We start from the raw sequence: 18,973 nt of genomic DNA on the forward strand, positions 1-18,973 counted from the left end.
AGATGCAAGGAAAGGTGCTCTCAGATACAAAAAGCAAAAACTTAAGTTTGAAAAATGACGTACAGGAGCAAAAGAGTCCGGAGGGTGGAAACAAACACCGTTTGAGAGTGGCAACAGCTTCTCCAGCTTAACATGTTCAGCCTTGAAAACAAGGGAGCCCAGAAGGGGGGTGAAGGAAAGGGAAATCTAATTATAGTTTGAAATATCTTAAGGCTATAAACATCTAGGTATAAACTTGTTTGCTCTAAGGGGGGGGAAAAAAAAACCCAAAGCAGACACAAACCGTATTCAAAACAAGAAATTCAAACTAAACAAAAGGAGACTTTTAACTGCTAAAAATCAATTAGCATTTAGAATAACAAGCACGTTTGGAACAGTTTCTGAGACTTGGCTTGTCCGTACCACCTAACAAAATTGCTACCAGTCCACTTTGCTGGAATTGCTTTCAAGCCAAGATTAAATAAAGCATTTTATAGTCTGAAGCCCATTATACTAGAATATGAGAAACAAAATATTTATGTGGTTAGAAGCGCTGTATGAAAACCATCACTTTTAAACACCTAATCTTCCCTATTTCCCCACACTTTGCACTTTACTAATATTATGAGCAGAAAGCTGGTGGTTATCCTTTTTTTTTGGTTTTAATTTATGCACTTGGTTGTTCCTCCGTAACTGGGAAAAAAAAATTGAATGTGCCTCAGATAGTTTAGGCTCTGGCAATATCAGAATTCCTCAATTCTGCAGCCCATGCTGTCCTCTTCTGCTTTTGAAACTTTACGCAGTGCCCAGTCTCTTGACTTTTTAGTGACCGAAAGAAAAACGTCAGTGCTGGGTTGTGTGATCAAAGGCTCCTCCCCGCAGACAGAAAGGAGCACAGACGAACAGCGTCGGGCAGAGGAACCCCAGTAACCCAAATGAAAGAAACTGAGCCCGGCTGCTCCCAGGCCTGTCGGAAACAGGAGCAGCCCAGTGGGCCGGGAGTGAGATGGGGAGGCTCTCCCTGGATCACCTTGCAGACTGAAGGGGAGGGGGCTACTGCCTACTGGGGGTGGGACTCATTATGAGATGCCAGGAAGAGTATTTTGGGATTGCAGAAGGCATACTACAGGATATTTAGAGGAAGAACCGAAGGCAAGAAAAGGGAGGTATGAAAGTGGTTTGGGATAGAAGAAGGATGGGGAAAAAATGGATAAACAGGGTCAGGGGCACGTAAACAGGTGGCTGCTCAGTATGGTTGTCCAGCCATGCCCTGCGTCTGATCACTGCAGTTTGGCTTATCTTCCTGTTAAACTAGATTTGCAACTTATTTTTCTGAGTGAGGGGAATCTCTACTTTGCAGGCATGACTGCATGGAAGCAGACGTGCCAGCAACTGGAGCTGCACCACGGGTCACAGTGCCCCAAGTGCTCGGGTGCACCAGCAAGCAGAGGCCAGAGCCTGTGCATCTGCTTGTGTACCAACACCGGCGTGGGACCTCTGGCAGACACCAAGCCAGACTCGCCAGCAAGCAGGCTTTGGAGCCGAGAATTGGAGCAACCGTGAGTCTGGGCCAGCTACTGGAGAGACCAGAAGGTCTGAGATTTGGCTACAGGAGAGACCAGGATACCTGGGGACTGGCCACTGGTAAGGTCAGTGCAGGTCTGTGAGGCAACTGGGAGACCAGGGGATCCAGGGACCAGCTACTGAGCAGAGTAAGAGTCTAAAGCCACTTGCTGGAGGGATCGATACTGTATACATATGTATTTTCCGCAAACAGGCATTCATCCCAGTCAGCCAGCGAAGGGAAGGATGAGGCCACTGTGTTTGCATGAGTGTTGCGTCTTCTGTATGGGTGGCCCTATATATAGTGTGTACACGTGTGCCTGTGCCTCTTGGGAATACATCCTCGTGTACCTGGCCGCAATGAGCTGCAGCAGTCTCCTCTACACTGGGCTACCAGATGCAGCAACTCCTAGTATAGACCTATCTAAACTTGTATTACTCTCTCACCTTGCTGCTTAATGTTGCTAGAGAGACCAAGTTTCCACACTAATGCAATTATAGCAAAATACCGCTACAGAGATTTCTTTTGAGTAAGTGCCTGAAGGAATCAGTCTGAATTACATATTGTTCTGCAGGAGTGTAAAATAACCCTTGTAAAAACGAATCTGGCTGCCAACCAAGATTTTTTTTTTTTTTTTTTTTTTTTTTCTTCTTTTCCTTTTCAAAATAGCTTTGCTCATCAGCCTAAGGTCATATCAGTACTTGGATGAGAAATCACAGAAGGTGAGAAGCCTGGATATTAATGTTACATATAGACTTCTTTGAGCTAAAACAATAGGTGTAGTTCCAAGACGACTCCAAAAAAAGAAAAGTTGCCGCAGTCCACCCTTCATCCTACACCTTCCACCAACACTAGCACTTATGCAACACAGCATGAGGCCAGTTTAGGGAGATGATCCAGCTACAGACTAATCAATTTATTATTTTTTTTTTTGCAAGCACAGAGTTTAATAATTGGTTTAAGTCAACATAAATGTGTGACACTGCCAAAACAGGAATTTCTGCCTCCCCCCAACCCTGTCATGTTCGTGCCCCTTCACTGTTCTGATAGGAGCACTCACAAATCTTCTGAGCAAGTCAGGTCAGGGAACTGATTTGTCTGCAAATTAATCATTTTTTCTGAGCTGGGTTAGTTTTAGCCACCAGCATTTCCCTGATCCAATATGTCACGGCACAAATAACTCACAGAAAAGAAATACATTGAAAAAGCTTCTTCAGACTCTGTCCGGATCATTTTAGGAATATGGTGCAACACACCCTACAAAAACTTGTATTAGCATAACCGAGGGGACAGCAAACCACAGGTATCAGGGAGGAAATTCTGGTCACTGCTGAAGAAAACAGCCATATGTTCACCCCTCACATCACTTCACTGCCTTCAGTACCTCCTGTTTTAATCCTATACACAAGGTACAGCTCATTTTTTCTTCATATTTTCAAGGTGGAATTCACTAATCCACTCAGAATTCTGAAAAGAAAAAAACCCTTGGATTCAGCTTTTCTTAAAATTTTGCTTGATTCTTTCTTTTAAAAAAAGCAGATGCTTCCCAATTTAAATGTTAATATTTAAAAACACAGTTTTCAAGTGGATGAAATCTTTGTATTTGGAAGTTCATGAAAAATGGGAGCTGTGAGAGTAGATCAGAGGTTTTTTTCTAGGGAAAGGAAAATCAGCTTGATTATTCAAAAAACAAGCAACAGCCCCTTGCTAAGGTTGCAGAACTTCAACAGTTGTGAAATAAGACTTAAAACTATGAGTAACAGGTAAGTTCAGATTTTTGCTGTGGAAAAGTCTAGAATCAATACCAAAAAAATGATACAAATAGTGCATCCTGGAGAGCTATCAAGAGATGAATGAATCACAGCTATCATACAGTCAGGGTTTAAAGTAACCAAATGACTATGCATTGCTGAAGAAGTTCAGTGAGCTCAGATTTTACAAGTGGCAGATATGTATTGTAGCCAATAACTACATCAAGTGGCCCACGTAAATGTAGGCACTTTGTAACACAGATCACCCTCTAAAGGAGAACGTAGAACGTCTTAAATCGGGGAAGCATCCTGGATGGAGGGAGAGGAAGGATCCTTTGTCACACAGAACTGAGGAAGAATCTTTTCATGACAGACTTTAAAAAAAAAACAATAAATCACTAAAAAGTAGATGATTCAAAGACAAAAAACATTACAGGGAATTAAGGATGCCCTAAGAAAGAACGTATCTTGAAAGATGTAGTTTGGATCAGACAGCAAACTTGAATGTTGAAGGGAATGAAGCCAACGTAAGTGATCCAGGCTGGGACCTTCTAGTGCAAAAAATAATCAAATCAACAGATAAAGGATTGCTAAATTCTGTGAAGGTACTCTGCCCACAAAATGGGAGCCTCAGAATAAGTCTGAGGAACATCTGTCCTTATTCACTAATGTGCAAGCAAACTAGCTCTGCAGAGACCTGCGTTTAGCATTTGCAATTACCTAGGAGCCTGAAAATTTTAAGAACAAGAGGACAACTGCAAGATTTGAATCAAAACTGAAGTGAAACCCTGATACCCCTGTGCTTATGAGAAACTGTAAGAAGATTCAGCAGCCAGGATGGGGTATGTTACACATCACTGAATATGCTAGGGTATACTGGCAGTGGAAACATTTGGCAAGTATTGAGGCAGTTGCTCACTCTTGCAAATGAATCTGGCAGCTGCATAAGATGACTTGAGAGCGTCTATAGGTAGTAGGGGCTGCAAAAGTTCCATTAGGTCATCATATAGTCCTCTTTACTGACACAACAGCAAGACAGCGCCAAGTCATTCGATCTGCCTGTTTTAAGAGCCTGCTGCAGCAAAGGGTGGGTGAGAAAGTTTTCAACTTCAAAGGTCTCTCATAGGGACAGTTGTTTCATGGGTAATCTTCAAAATTAAGGGTTGCAGGCATTATTCATTAATGAGAGGGTTGAGGAAGACAAAGTTTTGTGGGCCAAAAGTTGCAAGACAACTTCACCTGGAAGTTAGAGTGCTTAAATACATTCTCACTAGGCTTTTTAGAAATACTTTTAGATCATTTAGGTTGTGTTTCAAATAGCTTTCTTATTTCACCTGATATTTTTTTCTTGTCTTCATCAACACTTTCACCATCAATGTTGCACTTTCTTGTTCTTATCCTTGCTGTACCTGAACCTCTCTGATCACTCCTTTCCTTTCTCCTGCACAATTGTTTCTAAACATTTCTAAACCTGTCTTGCACTAGGGGCAGGGAGAACAAGGGGAAGCTTTACCTCTTTTTTTCTGCATTTATTTCTCTGCATCCGTTTCTGTGATCACCATCACAGATGGTGAACACCACCAATGTATTAACTTCTAACATCTAATGGTTCTTGCAACTGCTGCAAGAACAAGGGTGCACGTATCTTGTGACAAGCACAGAAAACACAGACGTTAACAATGTATTTATTACCTTTACACCCCTCTCTTGAAACTATCCTGAATTGCACAGGGCCTACTCCAGACCTCTTATCAGCTAAAATTCCAAGCATAAAAGCTAACTGCACTTCCATCCCCTCTGCTGATGTAATGCATTTAGCCCACTGAAATGAAAAATATCCAAATTAGACAATTAAAATGCCCCCCTTGCCAAATTTTAAAGAATTTATCTTGATCTCAGTCTGACATTCCAGGGCCCACACATTTAGATCTGTAACCATCCTTCAAACTAAGGTTGGCTTAAAGTTACAGCACTCTCAAATATAATACTGAAGTGACTACTCAGCACCATGAATTAGCTCTTCACTTTATAAGTCACATCCTTAAAAAATGCTAAGAACACCATTCTTTACGAATTCAGAATTGCATCCAGTTCCTAATGCATGCTTGTATCTTCTCTGATCTCTCTTCCAACAAGCTTTTTGATGACTGATCAGAAGCAGCTGAGAAATACAGAAAGATTTGAAAATATGATTTTTCTCAGGATATTTTGCTTAAATTCTTAAATCCCCATTAGCAAGATAGCCTCTAGAAAAAGAAACAGTGTTAAGAGAAGCCAAGTTTCTGCAACTCTCCCATCTTTTCACAGAGAGATGAAAATTTTGGAGATTACGCTTTTAAATACTAACCTCAAAATACTTCCCCATGCAATATATTCCCTGCACTTGACATGGGAGCAGCTTTCTCCATTCTTCTACTTTTGCTCAGCGGGTATTTTGAGGACAGTGAGATAACCATCTTATCACTGTCTTGTTGATTTTAGGAAAGTCATATTGTGACAAAGCTTCTGTTTCAGGGGAAAACTTAAGTCCCAAAGCCAAAAGCTGGGACTGAACTCTAGTTACGCTGGCATGGCAACAAAGAGGATCCAAACAATGAGCATTGCCACAGAAAGATTTGGAGACTATCTTTGAAGGGATCCAGGCCAAGTCTGTAATAACACTCATGATAGCTCAAAAAAACCTTCCAGTTCCCTTCAATAAGGCATTTCTTGTCCCTCCACCTGATAGCTACATTCTCTCCATCTTCCCTTAAGTCCACCTTCGTATCTATTGGAGACAGAGGAGCTGGGGGAGGAAAAAAAAAAAAAAACCCCAAACAATAAACCAACCACCCCCATACCCCGAACTAGGACTTTCCAAAGAGTGGGAGAGTGGAAAGGAAAAAAAGAAATTTAGAATAGCCATGTATTTCTCTTTTGCCCATCTTCACTCCATAGACAGACACAGCCTGATAGTAAATTTTGATGATCAAGAAGAAAGTAAGAAGAAACTATGTGTACAACTTCCCTCAGAATGAATGAGGAAACTGAAAGAATTATTATTGCTAAACCTGAATCCTTGAAAACAGTCGCTATACAGAGTATCTTCTAGAGTTCCTCATTTTTAAAGTTACAGTATTAGATAATTTCATTTTCTATATATTGCAGACTATATGCCATACGTTTGCATGCAAGTCCTGGGAGCTAAATTATAATAAATATATTGGGATAGTAAGTTCATTTCCCAACGCATCCCCCACCACCCCTTGGAAAGGAGAGTTTGCTTTATATCTACAGTTTCAAAAATAGGTCTCTGTACAGGAAAAAGTATTAAAGTCTTTTTTTCTTGTTTAGAAGTTTTAATTTTCAGTAACTTAACAAGTTAAAGAAAAATGCATAAAAGATTATTATCTTTACATGCAGCACAGCTCTCTTCAATAGCAGATATATTACTCTCAAAAGTAAAGAACCTAGCAATTTATATTTTTTTCATTGTAAAGAAGTAACGACAGTTCCATTCAGTAGGCAAGTTACTGCTGCAAAACATTCACTTTAATTCCTCTAACTTTTTGGAAAATGTTGAATATCTTAAATCTAATATGACTCTGGTTTTCTTTATTTTTTATTTTCTTTAGTCTCTGACCATGTAATACCCTTCTGATTTATGGTTTCCTTCTCTGTATTATCTCCATTAGTTCAAATACACGTATCAGAGCACACTTAAGTAGGACAAACAAAAGGTATAATTCGCTGTCAATTCACTGCTCTTTTCTCAAATGTGTGAATATCCTGGTTATATCATCTATCATTACATAAAGTCTAGTTATTCACATGACAGCGAGATATGATCATATCAAATTATAAATTATGTTGTACTAACTGTGGAAATATCACACTAGAATTATGCAAGTCTGGATTTGTTTTACAGCAGCCAGTAATGGTTTCTCCTCTGATAAACTTTAAAACTGAAGAGGTAGGGAATTCATGGCTTCTACATTTTGTGCTTCTGAGCACAGAAACAGAAGCCCTTGAGGACAGTGTTATGCTTGGTGCAGAGTTCTAGTCACTACCACACAGAAGGTGATGAATCTATAGGAAGAGGAAGGGGAAAAAAAAAAGGAAAAAAAAAACCAACCCCAAAACCCCCTGAAGAGTCATGAGAACGAGCAATGTCAGACTAAAGAACCTCTCATTTTTTATTTTTTTTTTTTAAGTCCTGAGAGCTTTGAACACTTTAAGACTACGGTAGTAAAGTTACTTTGCTAAAACGCTGTTCCCTGCTTTGCTATCATACCATCTCCATGCATAACTATAAACCATGCATGACCACAGCCAAGGGGAACTCGGAGCGTACAGGGAAGGTGTTATACCAGCAGAGTAGAAGACATCATCTCACATCCCAAGGAAGAGCACTAAGCAAAAGGTGTTGTCCTCAGGAGATGCCAGAGAGTCCCTAAGGTGCAGACCAGAAAATGCAAGCCATCTAGGACTAAATCACAGAAGTCTCAGTAAGAAGTCTACCTGCAAAACGTTGACCGCTGGGCAGTGGGGTACTGGGCCAATAGGTGGAAATTTGCGTGTATGTGTACATATGATTGATGTATAAATGAACACTTCTGGAACCAGTGCCAGATCAGAGATATGGACAATTTCTCTTCTGATACATTTACATCATCTAGTTTTCTTAACCAATCAATGAACTGATCAAACAAATACAGATGACACTTAAACAGTTAAACTATCCTGAACTGAGAAACAGCTTGTCTATAAATTTGTCTATTAACTATTATAAACTGTTCTGTCTATAACATTGCAGAGAGGAGGAGGTAATTTTAAATAATAAAGAGCTAGCAAAGTAATTTGATACTACTTCAAAGAAGAAATTATAACAAAATTTACAAACTTCTACAGTCTAACTTGCAAACAATGCAGTAATAAATTATTTGCACTCAGGCATCCAGTAACACCTTAGTTGTACTAAGGTGTCCTTGGTAATTATTAAGAGCTACAGATGTTTATGCAATATCTTTTACCCAAAGAGTTAACTGCTTTACCAACTGTTTATAAAAACATTTGAAGGGCCTACTGTACTGCAGCTCTACATGCAGCTCCACCACTAAAATAGACAGGCGGTAAAAATACTCCTGACTGGAATATGTTTTCCAGTTCAATCTGTGAAGTGCGATAATAGAAATGAATGCATTAGCAGAAGTTACAATTAATACTTCTACTCTTGCAGATATCCAATTAATTCTACCAATAATAACCTCCATTATTAGATGTCAGGCCTGAATGTTTTTAGCTGTGTTATCTATAAACCAAAAGTAGGCAGTTAGACTGAAATCAAACAATATGACAAATCCTGAAAATAACATTTTTTAATCCTCTGATTGAAAGTGATAGGCAATAGATTGGTACTGTCATAACTGAATGAAAAGTAGATTTTGCTTATAATATTCAAATTAATTGGGCTTTTATTCATATCAAGTGACAGAAGGTATCAGACTAACCTGTAACAATGTTCTAGAAAGCTGAAGGAGACAAACATTCCTATTATAAAAAGAAAACTCACTTAAATGAGCAAAAAATCTAAACCTTTTAGACCAATGTACTAGTAAACATTAACATTCCAAAGAAGATCGAGAAAATATATTCAAAACTGCAAATAATTAATACAGTTAATATCATAGGCATGAAAAACATTCAAAAACATCTGTCAAGAGACCTAGGGTGAACACATTAACCCTGTTATGAAGTACAGTTACAATCTGTCTTCATTGTTAGCTCAAAGATAGTATTTGACTCTGACTTCTGACAGAGTTCCTCTTGGAAGACACATTAACAGATGTTAGTGATGGATGAAAAAAAGTACTCCTGAACCAAAAACCAAACAGGAGGTGAGCTGTAACAGAATAAAACTCTATATCCAGCTTTTCTATTAATCTAAATCAGGTTCAAATAATGAAATTTCAGTCCAACTAGAATGTTGTGTCTATATATGCAGGTGAAATAGCTGTTCATTTCTACACACAATATAGTAAGCTCAAAGGACAAAACACAGCAACATTCTCCTAGATTAAAAATACCAACAGAAAGTAAGCTGTAAACTCAGATAATAAGCATAAATTATTTTTTTTATGTATTTTTTATATACATAAAAAATATAAATTAAAAAAGTTAAGTTGAAGAAGGCAACGTAGGTAAAACCCTCTGTTCTGGCCAATCCTGCTTACTAGCAACGCTAAGGCAATACTAAGTATAGTTCAGAGATCTGCCTGTCCATTGTTCCTTCAAATTATTTGTATTTTTTTGTTACTATTTATAGGTCCTCAGAATATAGGGTGGACAAGTACAAACCAAGCACTTTTAAGAGCTGCAATAATATCCTTCCAAACACATTTATGATTTTGTTTTCAATTACTATTAAATAGTTTAGGAATATTAAAGTAACTTTAATTTTTAAAGAGCGTGGAGACTTATCTGATAGTATTCTCTGGAAGCATGTGAGAAAAAGCACTAATGACAATGTCAAATACATTACCTACACATCCATTATTACTGTCAACAAGTACTATATTCTTAATACACAACAAAAGTACCAGAGATATTGCTGTGCTCTTTGCCTCTTAAAAAACAGGCAAACACTGATTCATAAAACAGCAGTAAAGTTCATTTTTCTACAAAGATATGTATTTATGGAAAAACATAATTTTCCACTATTCACAACTCACAATCATGATCAGTAAAAGGCCTGTTGAACGGCATGTTCAATATCTTACGGTTCAAACTGTCTTAAAATTACAACGTATAGGTATGTTTCGCTCAACAACAGTTGCTACAGTCTTATTAAAATGTCTTTAGAAATACCTTATCTCATAGAATTTCAGAGTCCCTTACACTTTACTTTTATTAGTGAAATTTTAGGAAAAAGATTATTTTGAATAGAAGCCTAGAAAAGCAAGGGTTTTTTTTAAGGCAGATATGCTATGATTTTTAGATTGATGCTATCTAATCATATCCTTACTTGTCTACTCCAGGAAATGGACACCATGTGTCAGATAGCAAGTTTTTTTGAAAGAATGTGCAGCATTTTCAGGGCTGGGTTTCAGAAAGATTAGCTTTATGAACAGCACAGTTGTCCAATGGTCCACAGGTGTTTCACAAGAATTTCAATGGAAAATGGGGTATTTATTTACACATTCCACTGCTGCACTGGAAACCCAAACACAGGAGCTTTAAGCGTGATATAAAGCCAACAAACAGTTTACCATCTGCATTAAATGATACGGAGACAATAAACCAAAATAACGCATACACACAAACATTTTCAATCTTTAAATTATTTTAATGTCCCTTTAACAGAGAAGTCATCTTTGTCTGCAGAGACTGGCAGTCAGATATAATTCCATTACAATATTAATAACAATAAAACCCCAAACTGTCTGTGGCTTTCACACCTGGTTTCCATTACTTCTGAATTTCATACCAAAAACAGCTTTGACAAAACAACTTCATTTCACACTACAAAGGAGGTTATGGTTTATACAATCTACGTAATTGCTATATTAGCTGTAATGAATAGCAGAAAAAAGTGATGTAAAGGACAGAAGCTGTCTTGGAAAAATCTAAGTTATTAAGAAATTACTTATGATTTAACAGAACCTCAATGCAGGATTGTTTTCACAGTACAGTGAACCTCACACATCACCAGTGAACCTGATGGCCTGATGGTTAGATATCCTTCCCTCCCCCCCCCCCCCCCCCCCCCCCCCCCATTTCATTGTAGCTTTACAAAGACTTGCAGGGTTAGCTCCATTCTACAGACATATAAAAACTTTGGCGCAAAATGGCTGGTTCAGTCACTCAGAAAGGTAGCAGCACAACATCAACAGAAACAGCTCACCCAGTCTCACTCCACAACTTTTTGGTTATCTTTTCTGAAGTCATCACAGAGAACCCATATCAGCTGCACCCGGAATTCATCATACTGAAAAAGCATTTAGTATCTTTTCCACTTCACAACATTTGTTGTTGGAAAGAATGCCAATTTCCCAGATTATTTTGGAAATAAATCCACTAGTTATCTTTCAAGTGCACTGCTAGACAGAACCAGCAGACACAAATTTTTGCAGATGTACCTATAGGGAAGTGGGACCACTCAAACAGCTTGTCCCGTACACACTGAAAATTTTCGGCAAGGACGAGCTTCATCAGAAGAACTGGAAGTTACACCACGCAGCAGATAAACGCAAAAGCAATAAGACCAGAAGGACTTAAGACATACAGGGAGGCTGAATTTTCACGCATTAGGTCTGCCAAACAGAATGCATGCACTCTGGGTCACATAACACGATAATGGCAGCATCCCGTCAGGGATATCACAGGTAACTGATCAACCCCCATTTTCTGAGGGTGAAACCCAACAAGAAGGGTCAATGGGAAGGGCTCTTCAGAGCACCTTATAGAATGAAAGGGGTTGCTGCCTCCTGGGGCCTGGAACTCAGAAATTGCTAAAAAAAAAGGGCACCTGGAGATTGCACAAGGCTTATAACGAAGTTTTTGAAGGAAAAAAAAAAAAAAAAAAAACAAGGACAAGCAAAAGGGACAGATGAAGGTGGTTCAGGGAGGAACAAGCACAGGAAAATAAAAGGATAAAAGCAGCCACCTTTAAACAGGTGACTGGTGAGTATGCTTGACCAGCACCCTATTGCTACAGCCTGTCCCATCTCCTTATTAAACTACATTTCTAAACATTTTCCTGGATGAAGGGACTCTATGCTGCATGCATAAGCGTGTATAGAAGTGTACTTGCCAGCAGCTGGAGCTGCACCACACACAGGTTATAGGGCCCAGGTACCTAATGTGGCGGCAAGCAGAGAGGCCAGAGCCCACACACACTGCCTGGGTACGTGTCAGTGTGTGATCGCTAGCAAACGCTAACCTGGACTAGCTGGCAAGTAGGATAAGAGGACTGGGAACCAAGTATTGGAGCAACCATGAGTCTGGGACAGATATTGGAGAGACCAGAGGGTCTAGGAGTTGGCTACTGAAGGGACCAGGAAGTTCAAGTGAGTTACTGAAGAGACCAGGATATCTGGAGGCTGATTACTGGTAAGTCTAGCTACCAGAAAGATGTTTGTATGCAAGCATCTCTTGTGCACAAGGCAACTGGGAGACCAGTGGATCCAGGAGCCCACCACTAAGTAGACCAAGTGTCTAAGGCCAATTACTGGAGGGACCTGTACTGTGTTTTTACCTACGGGAGTGCAGATCTGAGGACCAGCAACTGGACTTTGTGGTTCATATGTCCATGTGCCCACAGTTGGGGTGTCCAACAAATCAAAGAGCCAGCTACTGAATAGACTGAATGCGTAAGATCAGTTACTGGAGGGATCTACATTCTCTGTGTGTGTATCTATATATAGATATACATATAGTCATTTATTTTCTACAAACAGGCTTTCACCCTGATCAGACAGAGAGGGGAAGAGGATGTGTCCATTGGCGCTGCTTGCATTTGCCTGAGTCATAGAATGGTTAGAGTTGGAAGGGACCTTAAAGACCATCTAGTTCCAACCCCTCTGCCATGGGCAGGGACACCTCCCGCTAGACCAGGTTGCTCAAAGTCCCATCCAGCCTGGTCTTGAACACTTCCAGGGAAGTGACATCCACAACTTATGAATGCTGTGTTCTCTGTCTGCATTGGCCTATGTTAGCAGCTATGTGTATATGTTTATATGTATCGTACATATGCGTGCCTATTAGGAATACCTGCTCAGCCTCACTATTGGCTGGACATCGGGACATGAAGCTTTGCTTCTGTCGGGCTTCCAGATTTAGCAGCTCTTATCACAAACAAAATTAAATATAACTTTGTTAAAGCCTTCTGAATTATAATTCCAACCATTATGGAATCAAGGTAATACACGGTCACAAAATGCTCTTTTAAAACTCCACTTGTTACACAAAATATTATCAATTAAATGAACCCTAAAACAAAGAGAAAGATCATTATCAATGTAATTAATTAGGAGGAAACAACAGTGAATTAACAGTAAGACAGATGTTGAAATGTCTGAGCTAGCTCCAAGAGGAGTAATTTCATCCAGCAATGTTAGTAACCCAGTTCAAGTGCAATGACTTCAAAATGCACTCGGCTTCTGAGGTTGTACACCTGCATTCGCACAACGCAGAGCATCCCTGCACTATAGCTGTGGTCAGGGCACACAGAGCGGGAAATGAAGACACTCAACCAACCCTACAGAGTCGCTCAGGTCCATCAAAGTGCATTTGCTACAGTTCAGACACTTCAGTATCTTTGCAGTGCTTACCACTTAGCTTTTCTAAGTAACATTCATTACCGGGGTAACAAATGAATAAGTGCACACACACAGAATCTTCATGGTTGGAAAGGACCTTTGAGATCATCAAGTCCAACCATACACACGCACAAAAAAAAACAAAAAAAAACAACCAAAAAACCTACAATCTCTGTCACTAGAGCAAGCCCTGAAGTGCCAAATCTACACGTTTCTTAAATACCTCTAGGGATGGTGACTCAACCACCTCCCTGGGCAGGCTGTTCCAGTGCCTGACCACTCTTTCAGTAAAGAAATTCTTTCTAATATCTAATCTAAACCTCCCCTGCCGCAACTTCGGACCATTTCCTCTGATCCTGTCATTATTCACCTGGGAGAAGAGGCCAACACCCACCTCTCTACAGCCTCCTTTCAGGTAGTTGTAGAGGGCAATGAGGTCTCCCCTCAGCCTCCTCTTCTCCAAGCTAAACATGCCCAGCTCCCTCAGCCTCTCCTCATATGACCTGGTCTCCAGACCCCTCACCAGCCTGGTAGCTCTCCTCTGGACACGCTCCAGCACTTCAATGTCCCTCTTGTACAGAGGGGCCCAGAACTGAACACAGTACTCGAGGTGAGGCCTCACTAGTGCCGAGTACAGAGGCATGATCACTTCCCTACTCCTGCTGGCCACGCTATTCCTGATACAAGCCAGAATGCTGTTGGCCGTCTTGGCCACCTGGGCACACATGAACGAACAGAGCCAGTCCTGCTCTGATGCTACACTAGAATTAGCAGCCCATGCTTGAACCTTGAGTGCCCACTGAAGACACTGAAGAAAACAGCTCAGATCTTGCACTGAAGAAAAGAAACCCTCAGCAATTCTGAAAAAAGTGAATCCGCTCAGACAGTTAGCATTCTCTGCATGAGGTCAACAATATCTCCAAATTACAACACTTTTCCACTATTTAGGGTATCTTGACTCTCGTCGTGATATCACTCTGGACTAGACTAAAGTCTTGATATTGCTCTGAGTTGACTAAAGTACTCCTCTGGAAGACACACACCTGAATAGCATCACTACCAACTGGCTTCTAAAACATCAACTTTTTTTCCTTTTCTATTTTAAAAAAATAATTTAATGTTTGTTTCTTTCACTCTCTACCCAGGAGAAGACCAAATAATGCCACCATTGCATGACCCATATATTAATAATTCATAAAAGTTTAGTAAGTAGCATATCATTCATAAGCTTTAAAATACTTGTATGATACATGGCAGTAAATAAGAAAGAGCATCTTACCAGCTTTGGGCACGTTTAGTGTTTTCATTTCCATCTTGCTACACTTACTAATGCTGAAACATGCTTTTGTAGGCTTTACTTTCCCAGTTGACTCCACAGACTGTGTAAAATTTCCATTTTGATTTTGTCCATATCTTTTAGAAAGCAATGAAGCACTTCCATCTTTCTCATCTATCTGCAAAAGAGAAACAAGTTCACAATAGTGTTTCAGTCATGCATACAAAGAGAAATGGAGAAAAGAATGATGAGAAGGGCTCTTAACACATACTCATTATCAAACTATGTACATAAATACATGCATCCTTACACAAATATATGCATCCCAGTGTTCACAACAAAAAGCAGTTGCACACAACACCAAACACCACTTGTGCAAGCAGATAAAAATCAATAAAAATTTTGATGCTTTTTTTGGTTGATATTCAAGGTTTCAGAGAAAGTTCCTTGCAGCAAAACTGCAATTCAATGTACTGACATTTCATTACTAAGTATCTTTGGTTTTTAACTGCTTTTGCCCAGGCATTTCAAACATTCGAATCCAGCCCAGGATGCAATCCATACCTCAGCTACACTGAGAATTGTATTTGGGCTCAATACTGACTCTACTTTTATTTACTTGAAAAACATTTTTCTTTATCCACTTCACAGAGTAAGAGAAACCTACCTAAGAAGCACAATCAAATGTAGTAAGAGCAAAGGTATCAAAATCTATTCTGACAGACTGATTATTTAAGTAGAGGTTGTTTGTGGTGAGCTCAGATGCTATCTTTTAGTAACAATGGTGTACAAACAAATATACTTTTTAGTGCACTGTTCAGTTTACCTCCTTTAATTTCATTTCTTGGTCCACCTCCTTGGTTTCATTCTTGAGACAAACTGTGATACTTTTTCCTGGTGGTATAAACCTTGGCTTTTTGGCTACATTTCCTAGCACTTGACTTGGAGCTGCTGATCGTCTCATGTTTAGTTGTACTGCTGTGGAGGGTGGAGAGGAAGGAAGGAAGCAGATAAAGACAACTGTAGTCAGAATAGGCTTTAAGTATAAAAATATATCCATAGATATCAATATAAGCACTATTTGAAATCAAAATAAAAGATAGCATAAAAAATTTTCAAAGAATAATCTTAATTCACAAGCATAATACAATTTAAGACAAAGTATCATTGCAATGCATTGTAAGTACTAAGAAAGGTTGACTACAGCAAATCCTGCAGTTGAACTCTTCCTTTTCCATTTGAAAAGCCAATAATGCAGTTCTTGATATCAAGAAATGCTCTGGAGAGGTGCAATGTAGGGCTGCTTAATAAACTTACACCAGTATAAAAAGAAAGACAATTTGAAACAGAACTAACTATTCTAAACACTTAAAATGTAACTTTGAGAAGCCCATTATTACTGCACCATAAACAATGAATGTTGAAGGTATTTTTCATATCTGTGAGTAGTATTTTGCATTAAACAGTCAATTATATTGGTCATTCAGATTCACTATAGTAAGATTAGAATTCATCAGAAAATTATCTCAAAATTACAGTGGAAATTATCACTCCATGTTATGTCCACTTGAACAGCGGAAGGAATGTACTATAGGTTTTTCCCTCAAAATATAAGACCATTATTCCCCTAAACAACCTCAGGACAAGACTGAGCGTACATCAGTGTTAGTATGAGAAAGCATAGTTGCAACGACTAGGATAACAAGTTACAATCTTAATACTTCAAAGTAGTAGAAACAAAACAAGAAAAGAAAATTCCAATAGAATAACCCAGCAGCTGGAATGATGAAGACAAGCACAGTACAGCAATTTATGGAACATACTTTGGTTTAATTCTCCATTCATACGTGGACTATTTATTCCCCCCCAACTATTAGGTAAAAAGAAACCATAATACAGATTGCAGACACAAACTTCTCTACGCCTCTACCATCTTGAAAGCACGTTTGCATCCTATTGCAACAGCCAGTGTGTTTCTGCACTTTTTTGACCCTACTCTGCACTCCAGTGGCTTACTAAGGCACAACAACCTTTCTCTCCAAGATTTCTACAGAAGTAGTAATGGAGTATTGTCAAAACACTTTGCAAACATGCAGACACTAATGTGAGTACTGCTATCTCCTTCATATCTGTACAATTAGCATATATATGATGCTGTTACTAGATGTAAACCCTAATAGCAAAATGGCCTGAACTGTTGTCACTTCCATGATGGCTATTATTAAAAATACAAGGAAAGAGGTCTCTAGCTATGTCAACAGCAGTTCACACCTTAGGCCTACTCGACAACAGTGTTAGCATATGAACTTTAGTTAACCCTATGCAATAAGGGAGTAGCGTGGTTATTGTAACAGGAGTACCTGCAGTGTAAACAACTGATAGTCCCTGTGAAAGTTGCAAAGGCGTCAGGAACCTTCCAGAGGAGCAGACTGTGAGTGCCTGCACTGACCCCAGCCAGCTTCAGGTGCCCCTGTGAATTTGACCAAGTTCTCTACCAAATCTAATGAATGCATGGTGACACTTGGAAAGACAACCCAGGACGCACCACGACTCTACACGAGGACTACGTGTAGCATGGCTGAACCGCTACACTAACCCTGCCCACTTCATTTCTAGAGCTTGTCGCATCTCCCGTGGAACAGGGGAGTTGTGCGATTCGTAGATTGCTTGTATCTGTGATTATAGTGTTTTGGTTTCCAAATCCATTTGGACTTCACATTGTCATTTGGTCTTAAACCACAAAACCAGACTTAATAAGAGATTTGCAAATTAGTAAGAAATTTGAAGATAAGGCCCTTGATAACTCAGTAACTTCACTGATGTTAAATTTAAGAACATGTAAGAGTATTACCAGTATTACCTACTTGCAGCTACAAAAATTGTTAGGAGGTTGTGTTTTTTAAAATGCAATATTACTTCCAGCAATACATATATCTCTCTGTCTTCAAAATATAAACTTTTATAAAATATAATAAAAATACAAAATCAAAAAAAAAATTAATAAAAGGGTTATATTTTGTGTTTTTACAGTACTATATAGAAAAAGGGACATTATGGAAGTGCAACAACTGCTAGATCTTTTAGATGGGATCAGAGCAGGTGTGGCAAGGGCAAGGTATAGCTCCACATTACAGCTAAAACATTTCACAAGCAAATATGCCCTTTCCTCTGAGACAGACACCAATATGTTCAATCACCCTCTACTTGCAATACCATTAGATATGGTTGCAGTGAAACAGGTGCAGGTAACAAGAAAAGCACTGCTCCTGCCGTTTATTAGCTTGACCAAATTAAGCATACCATGAAACCACATCCTAAAACGTCTCATGAACACATCTGGTTTTGCACGCATTGAATTTTTCTCCTTAAAGATATCTTAACAGCTGTATTAAAATGAAACACATATACAAAGAGTATTTCAGAATTTTACACATGCAACTCAATGCAGCATGCATGGACTTCTGTTAAAGGCAGCTACATTAGCCATTTTAGCACAAATTTAACAGGCTGCTGTCCCAAACTATTGAAGAGACATTCCGGGAACAGATGACCAGGCTAAATTATTTGTAGGCAACTATAAAGACGCGACACAGGATTAACTTTCACTCAGTTAAACCGCAGGCAGCGAGTGCATCGCCTCGGATATCAGCATTGGTGGAAAAACCACCTCAGACGAGCACGGATTTGGAGCAGGCCCGAAAAGCAATGCTATACCCTCTGCTGTTACCCCGGCCCACCCCGCCTCAGCCGCCCGGTAACAGCCGCGGGGAGGGAGGGGATGCCACAGGGGCTGGGGGCGCCCAGCCGGCTCCCCGCGAGGTGAGGCCAGCGGCGTTCCCACCCGGTAACCCGCAGCACCCAGCCGTTACCTCAGGCCCCCGGCCGTCACCTCAGCCCCGCCGCCTCCCGGGCACTCAATTGTCCCGCCGCCGGCTCCCGTCAGCCCGCTGGCGGCCCCGCGCATGCGCCCTGCGCCGCGCCCCCCGCCCATGGCGCATGCTCCGGGGCCGGGCGGGGCGGGGGGTGTTTCCCCCACTGCGCATGCCCGAGCCCCTCCGCGCGGGGGAGCCCCGCGGGGCGCCTGCGGAGTGCCGGGCTGCGGGTC

The 18,973-nt window shown here is 40.1% G+C and overlaps 1 protein-coding gene across 2 annotated transcripts in view; it reads right to left on the reverse strand.

Moving 5' to 3' along the window:
• The window catches only part of RAD54B (RAD54 homolog B), a 67,823-nt gene extending 48,951 nt beyond the window's left edge, over nt 1-18,872 (reverse strand). The window contains exons 1-3 of one of the 2 annotated variants that reach the window (XM_063327201.1): nt 18,738-18,872; nt 15,695-15,843; nt 14,872-15,046 (exon numbers count right to left, since the gene is read on the reverse strand). In XM_063327201.1, the coding sequence (XP_063183271.1) occupies nt 14,872-15,046; nt 15,695-15,832 (313 nt within the window). In that variant the 5' untranslated portion in view covers nt 15,833-15,843; nt 18,738-18,872. Of the gene's footprint in view, nt 1-14,871; nt 15,047-15,694; nt 15,847-18,737 lie in introns of both variants that reach the window. The other variant, XM_063327200.1, reaches the window with a different exon arrangement.
• Between the last annotated feature and the right edge of the window lie 101 nt (nt 18,873-18,973).

This window comes from Chroicocephalus ridibundus, chromosome 2, assembly GCF_963924245.1.
Source record: "Chroicocephalus ridibundus chromosome 2, bChrRid1.1, whole genome shotgun sequence".
NCBI lineage: Eukaryota > Metazoa > Chordata > Aves > Charadriiformes > Laridae > Chroicocephalus > Chroicocephalus ridibundus.